Here is an 18507-nt window from a genome sequence, read left to right on the forward strand (position 1 = left end):
GCAGTCACTGTGCTAAGCACTTCGTGCTTGCCAAACTTGAACTTACTATGCCCTGTCAATCCACTGAACTTAAAGAAACTCAGGCCCGGGGAGGGCAAGTCAGTTGATCTTCAAGTCCCATAGGTGCTAAGTAGCCACACAATCTGGTTTACCGTGATTCCAAAGTCCTCTTTCTTTTTTCCCCACATTTAAAAAGTTATGGTCAAATACAGATAAAAAATTGCCTTCTTAGCTCCTTTAAGTATGCAATTCAGTGGTATAAGTACATTCACAATGTTGTGCAACTCGCACTACCATCGAGCTCCAGAACACTTTTCTTCTTGTAAAACCAAACTCCATCCGTGAAACAATAACTCCCCGGTGCCCCCCTGCTCTAGGAACGGGCAGCCGCCATCTCCTTTCTGCATCTATGAATTTGATTACATGTCTCACATAAGTTGAATCGTAGTGTTTCTATTTCTGTGACTGACATTTCACTCAGCACAATGTTGTCAAAGTTCATCCATGTTGTAGCGTATGTCAGAATTTCCTTCATTTTAAAGACTGAATAACATTCCATTATCTGTATAACCACATTTTGCTTATCATGTGTATAACCACTGATGGACACTGGGGTTGCTTTCATGGTTTAGCTGCTGTGAATAACACTGCTATGAACACGGGGGTGCAGGTTCCTCTTTGAGACCTATTTTCAATTATTTTGGTTTCCCAAAGTGGAATTGCTAGATCATATGGTCATCCTACTTTTAATTTTTGGGAGGACTCACCATACCGTTTTCCATGGCAGCCGCGTCATTTTACATTTTCACCAACGGTGCCTAAGGTTTCCCTTTTCTTCACGTCTTCGGCAACACTTGCTATTTTCTGCTGTTGTTGTTTCTTGTTTTTGTTTTTAATGTGGCCATTCTAATGGGTATGAGGTGCTATCTCATTTAGCTTTGGCTTGCATTTCCCTAGTGATTAGTCATGTTGAGCATCTTTCCACGTGCTTATTGGCCATGTGTGCGCCTTCTTCCTAGAAATGCTTAGTGCTCCTTCTTACGTTCCCACACGGTTTTTTCTCAGTTGTCCTCCTTGAACACACTTGAGTTTGTGAGCGTCCCTCTTTAAAAGATGAAGCCCAGCATGCAGTAAGGTGGCCCTTGTTCTGTGCCAGTTGTTGGACTTCAAGAGTCTTTTAGCTTTTCTAGTAGCTGCAAGAGACTTTTGTGTGAGGCTGAGCTTGCTGTGAGAGGTAGCGAAAACCTCCAGGCCCTTAAAAATGGACTTGAACTGACTTTAAGCCAGCTCTCTTGTTTTGAATCAGAGGTCATTTGCTGAAGTTTCAGCCTGTTTTTCTAGCACAGGGTTCCTCAGGCTCGGTACTACCGACTTCTGGGTCTGGATACGTCTCTGCTGCGGAGGGGCTGTCTTATGCATTGTAGGAAGTTTAGCAGCCACTTTGGCTCCTGCCTGCTAGACACCAGGAGCACTCCCAGCCCCAGTTTTCTGGACATTGTCAAATGTTATCTGGGTGTGGGGAGCCACCCCTGGTTAAGATGCACTGTTTCCAGATATTTCAGGCACCTAAAGGTGAGCTACTTGCTTTATACTATTTGGGGAAATCCAAGATTCTGGAGGAATGAATAATGCTTCTTAACAATCTCTGTTCTTTCTATGAATCCAGACAGCTAGAGAAAGAGGTGGTTATAATGAACTGAGAAAGAGACAGACAGAGCCAGGAACCAACAAGTGCACATCCGATAGGTTTGCTATATACCTCTGACGTCAGCAGCAGACACCAAATGCAGAGTGAACACTCATAATCGGTTACATAGGATGATCAAGTCCATGAATAAAATGTTTCCTTGTAGCAAAAATGAAATTATTCATTCCCTTTTCCCACCATGATGCGTGACTGGCTCTGCACAAATACAAATAGGCTTGGTGATGAAAGTGTTTTGAGAGGCGTGCTGTGGAGAGCAATGGGACGCCGGTTCTCTAAAGAATTAAATAAATGTTTGCTGGGTGTTTGCTACATACAGGGACCTTGTGGGCAGCATGGGGGACACAAGGATGATTAAGACACAGTTCCTGTGCTGAGGCCGTGTTTCCCAAATGCAGCACATGCAGGGCCTGCGTGTGGGAGACTGTAGGTGTGCATGGGCAAATGCTGGGTGAGCAGTATTGATCAGAGGGGGATTTATGAGGGACTCGCTGCAACTGGAAGAGAGACGTAGAAGAGGGTGAGTGTATAAGGTTCCTATGACTGCCATAACAAACTACCACAAACCTAGTAACTGAACTCACATGTATTATCTTACAGTCCAGGAGTTCAGAGTCTAACATTAAGGTGTTGGCAGGGTTGTGTTTCTTCTGAGAGCTTCAGGGGAGAATCTGTTTCCTTGCTTTTTTCGGCTTCTACAGGCACTTACATTCATTCCGTGTCTCATGTCCTCTTTCTTGCATCACTTCGACCTCTTGCTGTGAATATCACAGCTCCTTTTTCAACACTGATCCTCCCACCTCCCTCTTATAAGGGCTGTTATGATTAAATCAAGCCCACCCAGATAATCCAGGATAATCTTTCCAACTCAAGATCCCCAGCTTAATCACATCTGCGGGGTTCCCTTTACCGTGTAACACCATGTGTTTACGGTTTCCAGGGACTACAATGTGGGCATCTTAGGGACTAGGGGACATCATTCTGCATAGCACAGTTGGTAGAAAGAGAAGATACAAAGGCTGTGAATTCAGGGAAAGACACACCCATTACAAATAACTGGGGCAGAATGGAGAAAGAGCATGTTAGGTTGTGAGTGAATGGAGAGCAGTGGAGAATTTAACCAAGGAGGATGAAGGGACAGCTTCAACCTTAATTCCAGGTGTCTGACACCCAGGCCCCTTCTTGGGCTAATGACATTATAACAAGCTCCTAACCAATCAGTTAAAATGACAGCCATTTTATAAACAGCCCTGGCTGGTGTGGCTCAGTGGATTGAGTGCTGGCCTGTGAACCAGAGGACTGCCGGTTTGATTCCCAGTCAGGGTGCATGACTGAGTTGCAGGCCAGACCCCCAGCTGGGGGTGCATGAGAGGCAACCACACATTGATGTTTCTCTCCCTCTTTCTCCCTCCCTTCCCATCTCTCTAAAAATAAATAAATAAAATCTTTTTTTAAAATAAATTATATGCTTTTTTAAAAAGATTTTATTTATTTTATTTTTAGAGTGGGAAGGGAGGGAGATAGAGAGAGAGAGAAATATCAATGTGCGGTTGCTAGGGGTTATAGCCTGCAACCCAGGCATGCACCCTGGCTGGGAATCGAACCTGCGACACTTTGGTTCGCAGCCCACGCTCAATCCACTGAGCTATGCCAGCCAGGGCTTAAATAAATAAAATCTTTAAAAAATGACAGCCATTTTATAAATAAGAATATAGCATTAGAGGCTTCACTGATTTCCCACACCACAGGACAACTGAACAAGGGAGCTGGGATCTGAACTCTGGCCAACCTGACTCCCAGGCCATCCTCTATTCAGGTAGACTTTTGGCTCTATGGCACGTTGTATTTTCAATAAAAGGTAACAACAATATTTCTCATCTCACATGATCCTCCCCCGCAAAGCTAACGTCTAATTCCCTTTGCTTAGAAGGTGGGCCAGCTTTTATGACCACCTTGATGAATAAAATGTGCTGGAAGTAGCCCTGCATGGCTCCTGGGGCTTTGGAATAAGAGGTGATTGACACAGTTTCCTCTGGGCATGCTCTCAGGATGCTCTTTCAGGAAACCGGCCTCCATGCTGTGAGGAAGCACAGGCCATGCGCAGAGGCTATGCACAGGTGTTCTGGGTGGCAGCCAGCTTTGACTGCCAGCTAAACAAGCAAACAAGCCTTTCCCTGATTTTAGCCCCAGCCTTTGGGGTTTCCAGCTGAAGCCTCAGACACTGTGGCACAGAGATAAGCTGTCTCCACTGTGTCCTTTTCATAATACTGACTCACTAAAACCACAACAGATAAATAAATGAGGTTTTAAGCCACTAAATTTATGGGTGATTTGTGAATGCACCAATGGAAGCCGAAAAGGCACTCAGTCCTAGGGAAGGTGTATCTACTCTCTTGTCTAAATACGTTCCCAGTTTTACCAAATCTAAGTTGGGATGAGAGATTTTACCTCTGGGGCTCACTTGGCTCAACTGTCCCCTCCTTCCCGAGGGTTGCAAGTAGAGTGGAAGGTGTGGGTGCAGAACTGCCTCTCAGCGCCACACTGTGCATGACCTCCATGGCCAGCCGAAGTGTGTACACTGAGTTTTGTCTACACTGGGGCACCAAGAGGTTGCTCTAGGAGGCTAGTGACATGATCAGAACAGGTGTAAGGAGCCCATCATTGGCAGGGGTACCAGGCACAGCCTGGAGAGGGAAAGGAGTTGAGTTAGGAGGCTGTTCCCATAGCCCTGAGGAGGGACAATTAGATCTGGGATCAGGAAGATGCCTTTGAACTTGGAAAGGGCAGGTGCGAGTGAGAATGCCCAGGAAGACATGTCCCATGGCACAAAAAGTGGGGTCATCAAAGATATAGCCAAGGTGCAGAGGGTGGGAAAAGACAGTGAGAGTCTACCTAAGGTTCATAATTGACTAAGGGTGTGAGGACCTAGGGATGATCATTAACCATGTAGTTAATGAAGAAATTTGATGAGGAGGCTGTCATTCAGACAGAGGAAGATGAATCTGGTCTCTGGCTGCTCTGGTGATAAACAGCAGGAGTTAGCTGAGAGCAACTGTCAACAAGAGGGAACCCAGAGCTAGCCCTGCTCTAGACGGGATACAAAATATGCCCCAAGCCCATCACTTGGAGAATCAGCCATCTTGGAAGAAGTAGAAAGTGTTTTCTGAGATATTGGAATAGGTTTACACCCTCAGATCTACAGCAGAAGCACATTGGCTTGGGTCTGCTGTTTCTTAGTTGTGTGATTCCAAGCAAATGTATATAACCTCTTGGCTCAGGGGCATTTTCTGTGAAATGGAGACAGTAAGATTGGCATTAGGGGTGCTGGGAAGATGAAGTGGTAAAATGCACAGATAATGCCTGGCACTGAGTAGTTACTCAATAAACCTTGATTCCCTTTTTCTTGGGCTTTCCATCTGATATCACTGCTTTTCTTTTCAAGTCATACATCTTTAAAAACCTAGTTTTCTAGTTCATTCCAGGGTAATTCCTAGAGGCAGATACAATAACCACAAAATGATATTTTGAAAGCACAAGAGATAGAAAAACTCAAAATCAAGTAAAGCATTACTTCAGCTCATTTATCAAGCAATAAGAGTGATTAACTCAAATAACCTTGAATTCCGTTCTCATAGTCTGTTTAAGAAGCAGAGAAGCACACATTTTAGAAACCTAGTCAAGATACACAATGCCGTGGTGCTTGAAGGCATGAACTTCAGTTTTACAGAAACGTCGTCAGATGACGCCAGAAAAATCTCGAAGTGACCAGCTTAGTGCTGGCCTCCCAGGAAGTTCAAACCCGGGGAGCGCAGGCACCACCGTGTGCTGGAGAACCGCTTTGATGCTGCATAACAAACAGCATGATTTCACTCGCACACTGAAACTATTTTCCTAAAATTGGACCCTTGCTACTAAGTTAATAGAAAAAATTCCAATTGAACTTTGGAAGATTTTTTTCTATTACGGTAACATTACAGAGTTCAATTTGGTAAAAATGAGCACCGAAGGCTTTCAACAATTTTCTAACAGAACTTAAATTCAATTTTAAGAAGAGTCATTATGTAGTTGGCAAGGAAGGAGTGCTTCATTCCCGGTAATGCACGGATGAGGAGAGACCACTTTCCCCAGCTCTGGGGTCCGGGGCAGCAGGGCTGTGGCCGGCCAGGCCTCAGAACGATTCCCCTGCCACTATCGGCGCAGCCCGGGTTCTGCGGAATCCGCACACTGGGCGCACAGCAAACATTTCCTCGAACACCCTCAGCTTGCCATCCTAGGGCGTGAGTGTAAATTTCCTAGGGCCCGTTCCAAGGGATTTGGAGAACTATCTGAGTGTTCATGTTCTGACATCAAGGCCAGAACTGCAGTGCATTTGATTGTACCTTTTTGGGTAATTATTGTTATTTTTGTTCATTATATCTGTTGTCTTAACAACCTAACAACAGCAGGTTGAAACCCCAGCGAAGAGAAAACATGTGAAACGTATCTATCCTTTGACTTGTCTCCAGGCTGTTTTATTCCTCCAGACCAAATTGGAAATCACAGCTGCAGGTGAAAAGGTGAAATTCGTTTCAAATCCCAGACCAGTTTTTTGAACCATAACCAAGGTTAGGGATGGGTGTCTGTGAAGTCTGGGTGAAGGGTTCTTGCCATTTTTTAGACGCCAAGAAACGTCCTTATAGAACTTACGAAGGAATAAGCCCTTTTCAATTTTTCCTGGTAAAGGAAGTGCTGTCCGTAGGGTTATCTGAGATGATATATTTTGCTCAGCTGAATGGATGTTATGACAGCTGAGAGGGATGTATCCCAGGCGACAATTGCTAGTTTCTGCCTATTACAAACTCGGGGACCTATTGGTCTAGGCCAGCATTGGAGTTTTCTTAAGACTGTGGAAAAGGACCGCAGTACCTCTGAGTGAGTCTGCAGAGGGAAAGGTGGTTTTCTTACAATTCCCTTGTTTTCTCTTCTTTAAGAAATCATTTTTCTGCTTATAAAAGTATTGTGTTCAGCATAGAAACTTGACAATATGAAAGAGTGTGAAGAAAACATTAAAAATCACCAATACTTCCAGGAGCCTGAGAGAATCACTCTTAACCTTATAGGGTATTTCTTCAGGGTTTTATTTATATAATCAGGGTCATACCAACTTTAATATTTTACCTTCTCAACTTCAGTTTATATCAGAAACAATGTCATTTGAATTAAAAATTCTTATGAGACACAGTTTTAATGATTGCACATTATGGCTGTCCCATCATTTATTTATCTAGTCTCCTATTGTTGGACAGTGAGACTGCTTTCCAAATTTTTGCTATCATAAATAAAGCTCCAGTGAAGAACTCTGAACATAAATCTCTGCTTCCCAGTGCATAAGTCTTTGACACCATTTCTGATTATTTCTTTGAGATAAATTCCCAGGAGTAGAATTACTGTTGTCAAAGAGTATAACTGTTTTTAAAAAGTTGGTACATAATGCAACTTTTTTTTGGAAAGTTTGTCCCAGTTTCTTACCTAACTTTTTTTAAAAGAACTACTGGACACAATGTGTTTTCTTGTCACTGAGATAAGGCTCTGTTCCAAGAGGTGGGTGAACCACATAAGAAAGCTCTTATTAGTTCTGTCACTGGAAGCCAGGACATGTTGATTTCAGGAAGGGTTGGGAGAGGTTACCCTTAACTGAGAAGTTCATGGGTTCTTCTTTCATGAGCTGCCTTATATCTGCCCCACCTCCACATACATCCTATACCAGTGTGGTAATGAGCTAATTTTATGTAGTAACACATGTGACTCAGTGAGTGTTGCTGTTACTTGCGGTTCCCCGAAGGGACCCATAGCCATACTCAGCTCAAGGGAAGGCAGAAGTGAATGAACACTGGATGAGAGAGCCAGGGCACATGGTTTGAACCCTCAAGTGTCTCCTGGCCTAGTGGGGGAGATGAGGAGCATTGCTGTGGCTGAGACAGTTTTAATTTCCACCTGGATATACAGGTAGGCTGCAGTTCTTAGTTTCCCTTGCAGCTAGGTTGGGGTCTAGATTCTTGTCAAGAAAAAGTGAGTGGGCATGATAATACCACTTCTGGATTTGGCCACAAGACCCCTATAAGAATCTCCTCCCTTTCTTCTTCCACAGCAACCTTGGAGGTCACACTCTGAAGAAGTAGTCTCATAAGATGGGAGGAGCCGAGGAACCTGAGTCTTTGAATTATCATTGTGGAGCAGAAACATTTCCCCCACATCTGTGCCCTGCCATCGGCAACTGAATAGTGATATGAAGGAGAAATGCATTTCTTTGTTAAGCTATTGAGATTAGGAGGTTGTCTATTATGGCAGTACTATTTATCTTTGCTAGGACTCTCATTGACAATTACAAAATAAGTGTGGTGTGCTTATGTATGTAAGATGAAAGTTATCCTAAGTTATACAAAGAGGGGCAGTGCCCTCTGGGGTTGGGGTGGGTGATAAAGGAAGGTTTTGAGGATAATACTATGTTTGGAATGGTTTTAGATGTATTAGCTAATGCACATTGGGTTCTTAATACATTCCAGAGCCTGAGCTGAGAGCTTTGCCAGATTAGCCTGTTTAATCCTGCCAATGACTCTAGGTATTATCTCCTTTTACATCTGGAGAGAATGGGACCAGGAGAGGTTAAGTAACTTGCCCGAAGTCCCACAATCCTCAGTGCAGAGCTGGATATCAGATTCGCCATGCTTCCACAGTACTTAGTACTGCCAGTAAACAAGCAGGGTTTAGTCATGTGATGGTTACTTGGAGCGGGGGGCCAGGGGAAGCAACAGGAGCAAAGGCACAGAATGCAAAATACTTGGCATCCCACGCTGAAGGGCACTGAGTGGTTGGTGGGCACTAACCATGGTGCTGAAGTGGGAGACGCACTGTGGAGAGATCTACAGGGTCCTGGGTGGGAGGCCAGGGTGGACAAGGATGGCACTCAAGGCAGACACCTTAGCACACAGGCATTGGGGAATGTGACATTAGAAAACCAACAGATGTTGGCAAATCCAGGCAAGGGCTTGGCTGTCCTAGACACACGTACCCTCAAAGGCTGGTTTGTCAACTTTGTGGGAAAACAGCTTCTCACGGGGCTTGGCCTGTGCTTGGATGTGGCCTCTCTGACTGGCACACAAGATGCACCTCCTAGCTATGTGTCCACTGGACAAGCTGATGAATGAAACATGCAAAGATGACATTTAGAAAATAAATGAATCAGAAGCCCTGCACCCATTATCAGACTTCTTTATGCAGCCACCCATCGGCCCATTGAGCTGCCCCTTGCCTGTCTGTTCCTAGACACTGTGACACACAGTGCCTCATCTTTTTAGCGACTGAGCCTTTCTATTCTGGCTCAGTAACTGCAGCTATCACAGAATTAAGTAATGACAAAGTGAATTATTACCCAGCTCGGCTTCAGCTGGGGATGTAACCTGCAGCTGAGATACCTCACTGTTAGATCGCTTGCATGACTGTCTAGGCAGTGACATGAAAAATGTCCCCTATAATTCCTCAGCTCAGAGCCATACATCCTCAGAGCCTTGACTCTACACTTCATGGGGAATAATGTTGTTTTGTTGAGAAGGGGAAGAGGGTATAATTAAATTCCTCTTAAATGTTACATTCATCCTGGTTAATCAAAAATTAGTAGCTCTTAAAAAAAAAATAAACACAACTCAACTCCCCAGGAAGCTGATAGCAGTTCCCATGGCCCGTTTAATTACACAAAAACAAAACAAAGTGTGTTTCTCTGCCTCTGGACTGTGGAATGAACCAAACGAAATATAATGGTGGCTGTATCAGGGTGGTGGGATTAAAGGTGATTTTTAATTTGCTCTGTTAATTTTTCTACAATAGGCATATATTTCTCATTAAAAAGCATTCAAATAACTAAAAAAATATGGGATTACATTATCAAAACCTGTAAACAAAAGAAACAGATGACTACTTATCCCAGCCCCCAACTCGCACTCCACTCCCCGGAAGGGACCACTGTCCTTGGCTGGGTGTGTGTCCTTTCAGACAGCCCGAGGCATTGTCCATTTTCCTCATGTCACCTCATGTCATATTTGGAGCCATCATTTTCTCATTTTCTAGCCATTCCCCCAGAGGAAGGCCTTGTTTGTCTGATTCCCATTATGTCCCCAACAACAGTGCCTGGCACACATAGGTGCTTATTCAACAATTGTTGAATGAACTAAAGAAGAAAAGGATATGTATGGGGAGGAAACATGCTATTTAAAACCATAGGGTCTTCTAAAGAGAGGGGGCCATTTTGGCCTTTTGACATATTTCCATTGAGTCTGAAGCTCACTGGAGGCAGGACCTGGAGAGAATTAAATTGTCCTGTAGAAAGAATGCTTTGTTTCTTTGCTCTCAAGAGAGAATAGTGACAACATGCGTGAACCCCATCTGTGATGAGTGAAAGAAGTCAGACCAAAACAGAGTATGTGCTGTAGGACATTCAATTTTTATGAAATTCTAGGGAAGGCACAGTAATCTGTAGTGACAGAAAGCAGACCAGTGGTCACTTGGGGACGGGGTACAGGAGGTAGGAGGGAAGGTGACTAAGGGGCATTCTTGGGGGTGCTGGGTATGTGCAGTAGCTTGATCAGGGTGACAGTGCTGTGGGTGCGAACATTATGTCAGAACTTATCAAATTATACACTCTAAACATGCACAGCTGATTGTGTGTCAACCATATCTCTATAAAGCTGTTACAAATTGATAAGGGGGCACAGAGGGGGAAATTAGACAGGGGGGCCACCATATGTGCTGAGGTTGGGGTGATTTCGGGGGATAATGTGTCCTGGGAAAAATGCCGAGGTGGAACAGTGAGAGGAATTTGCAGTTAAGGGCTACATGGGGCTCAGACTGAAGTAATTTGATGTGATGTAATGGCATTCTCCTCCAACATCAATTAAGTGGACCATGTACACTAGACTCTGATGACCATGGTGAGTGTGCATGTGTGTGTGCCAAGGGGGAGAGGAGGAAAAGGGCACGGTGGAACGTAACAGACTGCATGGACAGGAGAGTGAGGTAATAAAGAAACAGAACTAACTTGTCAGAAGTGGACACTTGGGACCAGAAGGGACCCCTAGAAATGCAGGCCCTCCTTCTCCAACCCTCAGGCACTTGCACAAATCTTGGGGAAGTGTTTGAGTTGCTACAGGGCACCAAATCAGGATTTATCACAAGTTTATTTAGGTCTCACGGGCAGGCAGATTCCAGCTGACATCTGAATGCCTCCCCCACACTCAGTGGCTTTTTGCTGAACGTGTCTAGGAATATTATTTTGATTTGTTGTCAGAAAAACAACTGCTGCTATTTTGAGTACTGACAGCAGGAGGTGCAATGATGGATGGGCTGTCATCGGGTGGGGCTCAGATCACCTTTCATCCGCTTGGCTCGTTTCACAACACCTGTGTTTTGGGGGCAAGTTGTGCATTTAGCAGATGTTGGCTGATGGCTTGCTATGGGCTGGGCATTGTACCAGATGTCAAGATGAAAACAGTGAATGTAACTCAGGCCTTCCTCCAAGAGCTCACAGTGCAGAATACAACACAGACAAATAAGATACCATCATATGGGAAAGGTTGCACTGCAGGGATTGGAAAACTATGGCCCACAGGCCAAATCTGGCCCTCTGCCAGCCTGTGTGAATAAAGTTTTATTGGAACACAGCCATTGATGTGGCGCCTTTCAACAACAGCAGAGTTTAGTAGTCAAGACAGACTGTGTGGTCTCCAAAGCCCACATTACTTATATCATCTGATCCTTCAGGGAAAAAGGTTGCTGACTTCTGCTCTAATAGCCCAGATGGAGCCAGAAGTTATGACTGAGCAACAAGTTTAGGAGTTACTGACCCTGCTTGCTATGAAATCCAGCTCTCAGTGTCCCAAGCTAGTGGGCTCAGTTAGGGGTGAGAGTCTTCCTTGTCCTGGCTTTATGGTTCGGTGAGAAGCAGAATGGACCTCTGAGCTGCCTCTCTCTCCCCAGGAGGAAGGGAGATGTAGATGCTCACCGCTCCTCATCAGATTTCTAAGGTGGCAGTGCCCTGAGCACCTTGGTGACACCATCTCTGCCGAGGTGGCCTCAGGGAAATTCAGCAGAGCAGAGGTACTTGGCCAGGGACACTGGCAGAGTGTGGAGACAGAGGAACATCTTCTGTCATGCTCTCAAGTCCAAAGGGGAGGCTCAAACCAAAGAGTGTCAAGTGATAATTAAATAAAGGTTTTTAATTAGCATTCATTCACAGACTCCAGTGAAAATCTGCCCAGATTTTGTAAAGCGGTATTAAATATTAACCTCTAATGATTCACTATAGGCTGAAGCCTGATTAAAAATTGCCCTTGAAAATCATTTATTTGCAATTTATTCATTAAAAATTTATTAAGTACCTACTATATGCCAGGCGCTGTTCAAAGCCAACGTGGTCCCTGTTCTCAAGAGGCTTCTAGGCTGGAGATGGAGACAAGCCGTGACAGGTAGGCAGGTGAGGGCTGTCCCTTCTTGCTACATAGTTACAAAGTCCCCTCCCCTGCCCATTAGCTAATATGAACTGCTGCTCCTAGGAGGCACGAAGGGCTAGCTCCCTGCAAGCCTGGTCAACCAACCAATCCATCAATACATAACCATCAATCTCTAGACAACTTTGGTTTGTTTTCTGTGTGTTTCTGTTTAAACATAGCTTTAATGTGAAAAATGTGGCATCAAATCAACCGTAAAAAGCACACTTGTTTACAGTGTCAGAGCTGAGACAGGAAGGCAGAGCTTGGTCTCTTTCGACCTCAGCTGGAAATGTGCATGTCGGGCAACGCGAGTATTTTTGCTGTTCTGCGCTTGTCTGCAAATAACCGTGAAAGCACCACAAAGATTTTGGGGTTACGAATCAATTTTAGCATGTAGGTGAATTTTGAAAAACAGAATGAGTGAATAATGAGGATCAACTGTGGTTCAAAGCAGAGCGAACAGTTTCTGTACAGTTCCTCAGGGGGAAGACACTTGAGGAAGGCCACACAGTGGGAGAGGAGGCAGCCAGAGGGAGACAGAGAGCAGAAAGGTGGTGCGGGGGGAGGCCCATCAGGAGGGTGCTGCAAGGGCAGTGCATTACAAGGAGGCAAGCAGGGATGAGGGAGACCGGTTTGGGCAATGGCTGTCACCTGGGTGAATGACAATATGGCTTAGATCAAGTCTGTGCATGGAGTTCTAAGACATGCACAGATGTACTTGGAGACGGCCCTGCTAAGACTAGCTGATGTGTTTTTCCAGTAACTAGACAGTGTGTGTTTTAGTATTTGTGAAAAATTTACTTTTTGAGCTAGGCATGTTTCATTTTCAGGCATTCAGAATAAAAGATCAAACAGTAATCACTCGCCCCCAGATGCTCTTTGGCAGCTGCTAAGGGAACAGCTCATGCGTGGGCGCCCCGGGAGGGACTCGGATGGACGTCAGTGTGGGCTCCACCCGTGTCTTTTCATGTCCTTCTTGCACTACCGTACCCCCCGGCCCTCCCACCTTTACAGATTTCAAAAGGAGCCCCGACACACAGAATTCAAGAGAATGTAGAGCAGATGTGAAACTGGCCCTCTGGACACTGCCAGCTCACCTGATGAAAGCAAGGTCATACCTGGAATAAAATTTTAAAGAAATTCTATGGGAGCTTATAAAGAAGCTATACATTCTACCAGGTGCAGATTTCTATTTTTGCATTGTTTTGTGTTTTGACTAGATGAATCAGTTTTATTATAATTTAGAAAAAATGTAAATCACCTCAGAAATACTACCCAAATCGACCCTACCTTGGGACAAAGTTTCCTAGTACCTAGAGAGCCCTAGGTCACTGGATTATGTCATAATCAGTGATGTCATCGTTGGGGAAATTCTCAAGCTGCCCTCTGGTTTAAGCCTTTCAGGCGTTGAAGCCAGTTGGATCGAGAAACTTCCTGAGAGCAAGATGGCCCTGGACGGCACGTGGGCCCCGCAGGCAGCAGTCATGGGGGATGGGCCTGACAAGAAAAAGGGCGAACAGGCCCCCGTGAACACCCAGGCCCTCCAGACGGCCTCCGTGAAGGAAGGCCCCGCCAAGAGGGCAGTATGGGTCCGCCACACCTGTTCCGAGCCAGAAGAACCCACTCAGTCGGCAGAAGTCAAGGAGAAGCCCAAGGTAAAGGTGACCAAGGCTGTGGTCGTGGACCTTGGCACTGGCTACTGTAAATGTGGCTTCGCCGGGCTGCCAAGGCCCAGCCACAAGATCTCGTCAACCGTGGGCAAGCCCTACATGGAGACCGCCAAAACGGGGGACAACCGCAAAGAGACATTCGTGGGGCAGGAGCTCCTCAATCCGGAGGTTCATCTCAAGCTAATCAACCCTCTGCGGCACGGCATCATCGTGGACTGGGATTCTGTGCAGGCGATCTGGGAATATCTCTTCCAGCAAGAGATGAAGATCGCCCCGGAGGAGCACGCGGTCTTGGTTTCGGACCCACCCCTGAGCCCGCACACCAACAGAGAGCGGTACGCTGAGATGCTGTTTGAGACCTTCCACACGCCTGCGATGCACATCGCCTACCAGTCCCGCCTGTCCATGTACTCCTACGGCAGGACCTCCGGCCTGGTCGTGGAGGTCGGCCACGGCGTGTCCTATGTGGTCCCCATCTACGAAGGCTATCCTTTGCCCAGCATCACGGGACGGCTGGACTATGCGGGCTCTGACCTGACAGCCTACTTGATGGACCTGATGAACAATCATGGAAAGCACTTCACTGAGGACCAGGTGGGCATCGTGGAGGACATCAAGAAGACACGCTGCTTCGTGGCCCTGGACCCCATCGAAGAGAAGAAAGTCCCAGCTACTGTGCACACCATCCAGTACACTCTGCCAGACGGGCAGCAGATCAGCCTGGGCCAGGAGAGGTTCCTCTGCTCGGAGATGTTCTTTAAGCCGTCTCTGATCAAGTCCATGCAGCTGGGCCTCCACACCCAGACGGTGTCCTGCCTCAACAAGTGCGACATCGCCCTCAAACGGGACCTCATGGGGAACATCCTGCTCTGCGGGGGCAGCACCATGCTCAGTGGTTTCCCCAACCGTCTGCAGAAGGAGCTGAGCAACTTGTGCCCCAATGACAACCCCCAGGTCAACGTGCTGCCTGGAAGAGACACTGCGGTGTGGACGGGTGGCTCCATCCTGGCATCGCTCCAGGGCTTCCAGGCACTGTGGGTCCACCGCTTTGAGTACGAGGAGCACGGGCCTTTCTTCCTCTACAGACGGTGCTTCTGAACTCTGGGGAAGCGTGGTCGCTGTGGCTGCCCTGTGCCCGCTCTGCCGCGTGAGCACCTCCCCGCACGCAGGGAGCTGAGCCAGCACGCTCACTGGGGCAGGATTAAACAGTCTGTTCTCCTCCGCAGTGTGTTTCTCTGCTTCCTGACTTAACAAGAATGTACGTGCGGCTCTGCCTTAACATATACATTTGCCGACACAAAATCGGAAGTGGGGGTGGGGTGGATGACAGAGGAAAAAGACATGTGTCACATGTTAACTGCTTAAAAATTCTTGGGGGAAACTCACTCTAAAATTGCACTGTCTCTTATTTTGTGTATTTCCCACTTTAGGAACCACTGTTTTGCTAAAATCTGCTTGGAGGTGGGGTGTGAGGATAGATTACGAGCTGTTGTGATGTGTAAGAAGATTCCTTCTGATGAGCACAGATAGGAAGTAGGCTGTCGTGGTTCCATCTCCCACAATGCACCTGAATACCAGGGTCTGGTCTCCAGGAGGCAATGACAAGAGTTGTCAGCATTATCTTGTAGGCTTCTGTCTCTTACACAGGACCCAGAGGTCTTCCTATGGTCTTGAGTCTCCTGCACAACCCGACCCCGCCATGCAAAGGCACACACATTCAAGCACTCACAGCAGAGCTGTAGCATCTCCACCACCCTGGGGAGGAGCCCTACAGAACCACCCTCATAGCCTCCAGGTTGGCCTGGACAGCCCTGAAAGACCTATTTACATGGCAGACCCAGGATCCAGGCCTGGCGAGTAAGCACAGCTGGCGGGCACCAGCAGCTGGAGTAGGAAAGCAGAGGTAGCCACAGACAGGAACCTGGAGTTCCTGCAGTTCATCAAGGATGTCTCGGCCTTACCTTGGAGTGCCAGGAGATCAGCTAAGAGTTGGGTACAATGACAGAGAAAGAAGTATGACAGGAGGAACTGTTCATCTCAGTTTCTGCTCAAACACCTCACACGTCAACACGTCATGAACAGTCACTGCTGGGCGGGTTGAAGTTTGGTTAATTCTTAACCTTTGGACCTCTTTGGCAGGGTGATGAAGCCCACGTACCCTTCTCTGAATAGTATTTTAAAATTCATAAAATAAAGTACATTGCATTACAGAGGAAAGCAATCACACAGAAATATACTATCTCAGACCTGTTAAGGGTCTATGAACCCAAGTCAAGAAGCCCCCACAGTGAGGGTCTGGGTGAAAGGGAGGCATGGGAGGTGGCCTGGAGGGTGGGACTCTCCAGGCCATCCCAGGCCTAAACATTACACTGTATTTTTAAATTAAAATTACAAATAGAAGGCCAAACAACTGCGTAGTCTTTTTTCAAAAAGCTTTTATGAATTTCCTCATCTGATCCTTACACAATCACCCTTGTAGAAAAAAAAATCTTCACAAAAAGTGAACAGTTTTAGTAAGTATTTGGAAGTCATCTTAGTCTAGTGGTTCTCAAATGGGGGAAATTCGGACCCCCAGGCTACATTGGCAATGTCTGAAGATATTTTTGTTTGGAGTTGGGGTTAGGGCTAGAGCTAGGGTTAGAGCTAGGGTTAGAGTTGGGGTTAGGGCTAGGGCTAGGGCTATTGTTCGGATTACGGAGAAGAGGGAACCCAGGAACACAGAGCACTTCTTCAGTTCTGCCCTATGGCACAGTATTAGCTTCAGCCGTTCCACAGCATTTGGATATTTATGGTTACCTTGCTTCTAAGATGTTCATGCTCACCCCATTACTCATGAACATGACAGACAAGGACGGACAACTGAAGCTTCCCAGGGCCTGTGTAGGCTGTGCTGCTCGTGAAGCACGCAGGTTTATGGGCCAGCAAGCCTGGGGGTAATAGCTAATTTTGCTTTCCAACTTATAGTTATCTTAAATTACTAAAATTTTTCAGTTTTATGGATTGATTTTAGTGAGAGATGAGAAAGAGAGAGAGGGGGGACATCAATTTGTTCCACTTATTTGTACATTCAATGGCTGATTGTTGTATGTCCCCTGAACAGGGATCGAACCCACAACTTTCACGTATCAGGATGAAGCTCTAACTAATTGAGCTACCTGGGTGCAGATTAAAAAAAAAGATAGTTTCTTCTTTTATATAATAAAAGGAAGAAATACTTTCTTGTTAAAAATTTTTTGGCGTAGACCTAGCTGGGTGCCTCATTTGGCTGGAGCACTGTCCTGCACACCAAAAGGCTGTGGGTTCGATCCCTGCTTCAGGCGTGTATGGGAGTCCACAACTGACTGCTGTTTCTCACATTAAGGTTTCTCTCTCTCTCTCTCACGCTTTGTCTTTTTAGAACCAGTAAACATATCTTTGGGTGAGGATTAAAAAATTATTTGGCATAAACACATGTGGATTTGAATTCCATCCCTTCTACTCACGGACTATTCCACCCCCAGCACACGGTGGCACCTCGGTCCCTCATCTACAGGCCCAGGTGACCACGTCCACTGCCGGGGGCCCAGAGCGGGGATGAGCCAAGGTGCAATCGGATTGCTAGATAGTGTGTTGACTTATTTTTCACATTTCCCTTTTCTGGATCATTATGCTCTATTTTTCATTCATGGTTCCTAAATTCTTTTCCCCTAATCCTTTTAAACGTAATTATTTGATAGTATAGTTTTTTTTAAATGCATGGGTTTCTCTTCCTTTTCTTTTGAGCCCCACTACGGGTTTCCATGGGTGAGGGGGTTACCATTTGTCCACTGTTTCTGACTCTTGCAGAAAGGGCACCGCCTCCGCCCAGCCCAATGGGATGCAGACTGCTGCCAGGCACAGGGGACCTTAACCTGCAGCCCTGCCCCTGAGCCCTCACAGAGTCACAGCACGTTTCTGTCCCACCCCTTAAATCTGCAGGAGGAACAGGCCCGAAGTGGAAAGGACGCTTTCACAGCACTGTGCTGACTCATCTCAGAGCCGGATGCAACAGGAAAAATCAGTAACATAACCCCAGTTTGCTGAAAATTTTTGATATTTTGTTTAACAGGAATCCATGCACTCACTTTTATTAAAATACCCTGCATTGAAAGACGATCTATCTTGATGGCTGAGATTCTGGCACTCCCTTAAAGGGTGTGCCCAAGGAGAGCGGTATTCACCTCACCGGGGTCCCAGCACCAGGTCCTCCCACCTTCGCCCAAGCCCCCCTTCTCTGCTCTGAGAGTACCCCTGCCCAGAACCTCACCAGCCTTCTCCACAGGCCATGCCTCCTGCTCTGAGTCAGTCTCTACTGTTGGTGTCTTGAAGACTAACCAGGCCTCTGCCCCATGCCATTGGTGCTTGCTCTGAGACAGACACACTCTCAGTGCGGTAGTGCAATAGCTGGACATGCAGAATTTTGTCTCTCACATCACAAGCACCCTGCATCACAGAGTGCTACGGGGACAGCTGTAGCCTGAAAGTTTGCCAAGGAGTTGGCATCTCCCTTCTGAACAAACCCCTGTTTTGTGCAGTTTTGGTGGTGGGAGCTAACAACTCACTTCCGTTCTTGCCCGGATACGGCAGGAGTGGTTAT

General features: G+C 46.3%; 2 protein-coding genes across 2 annotated transcripts in view; one reads left to right on the forward strand and one right to left on the reverse strand.

The window, feature by feature from the left end:
* The window catches only part of CDH13 (cadherin 13), a 1008841-nt gene that overhangs the window by 56561 nt on the left and 933773 nt on the right, over window positions 1-18507 (reverse strand). The window lies entirely within an intron of this gene.
* Window positions 13668-14990, forward strand: LOC123805820 (actin-like protein 7A). Its single transcript, XM_045818586.1, has one exon. It carries the CDS (start codon window positions 13668-13670, stop codon window positions 14988-14990), a length of 1323 nt encoding a protein of 440 aa, XP_045674542.1.

The sequence above is a fragment of the Phyllostomus hastatus genome, unplaced genomic scaffold, assembly GCF_019186645.2.
Source record: "Phyllostomus hastatus isolate PE091 unplaced genomic scaffold, TTU_PhHast_1.1 phas_scaffold_345, whole genome shotgun sequence".
Lineage (NCBI taxonomy): Eukaryota > Metazoa > Chordata > Mammalia > Chiroptera > Phyllostomidae > Phyllostomus > Phyllostomus hastatus.

Bases quoted from the DNA above. Each gene is read 5' to 3' on its own strand.
- LOC123805820 (XM_045818586.1), top strand. From the start codon at position 13,668: ATGGCCCTGGACGGCACGTGGGCCCCGCAGGCAGCAGTCATGGGGGAT.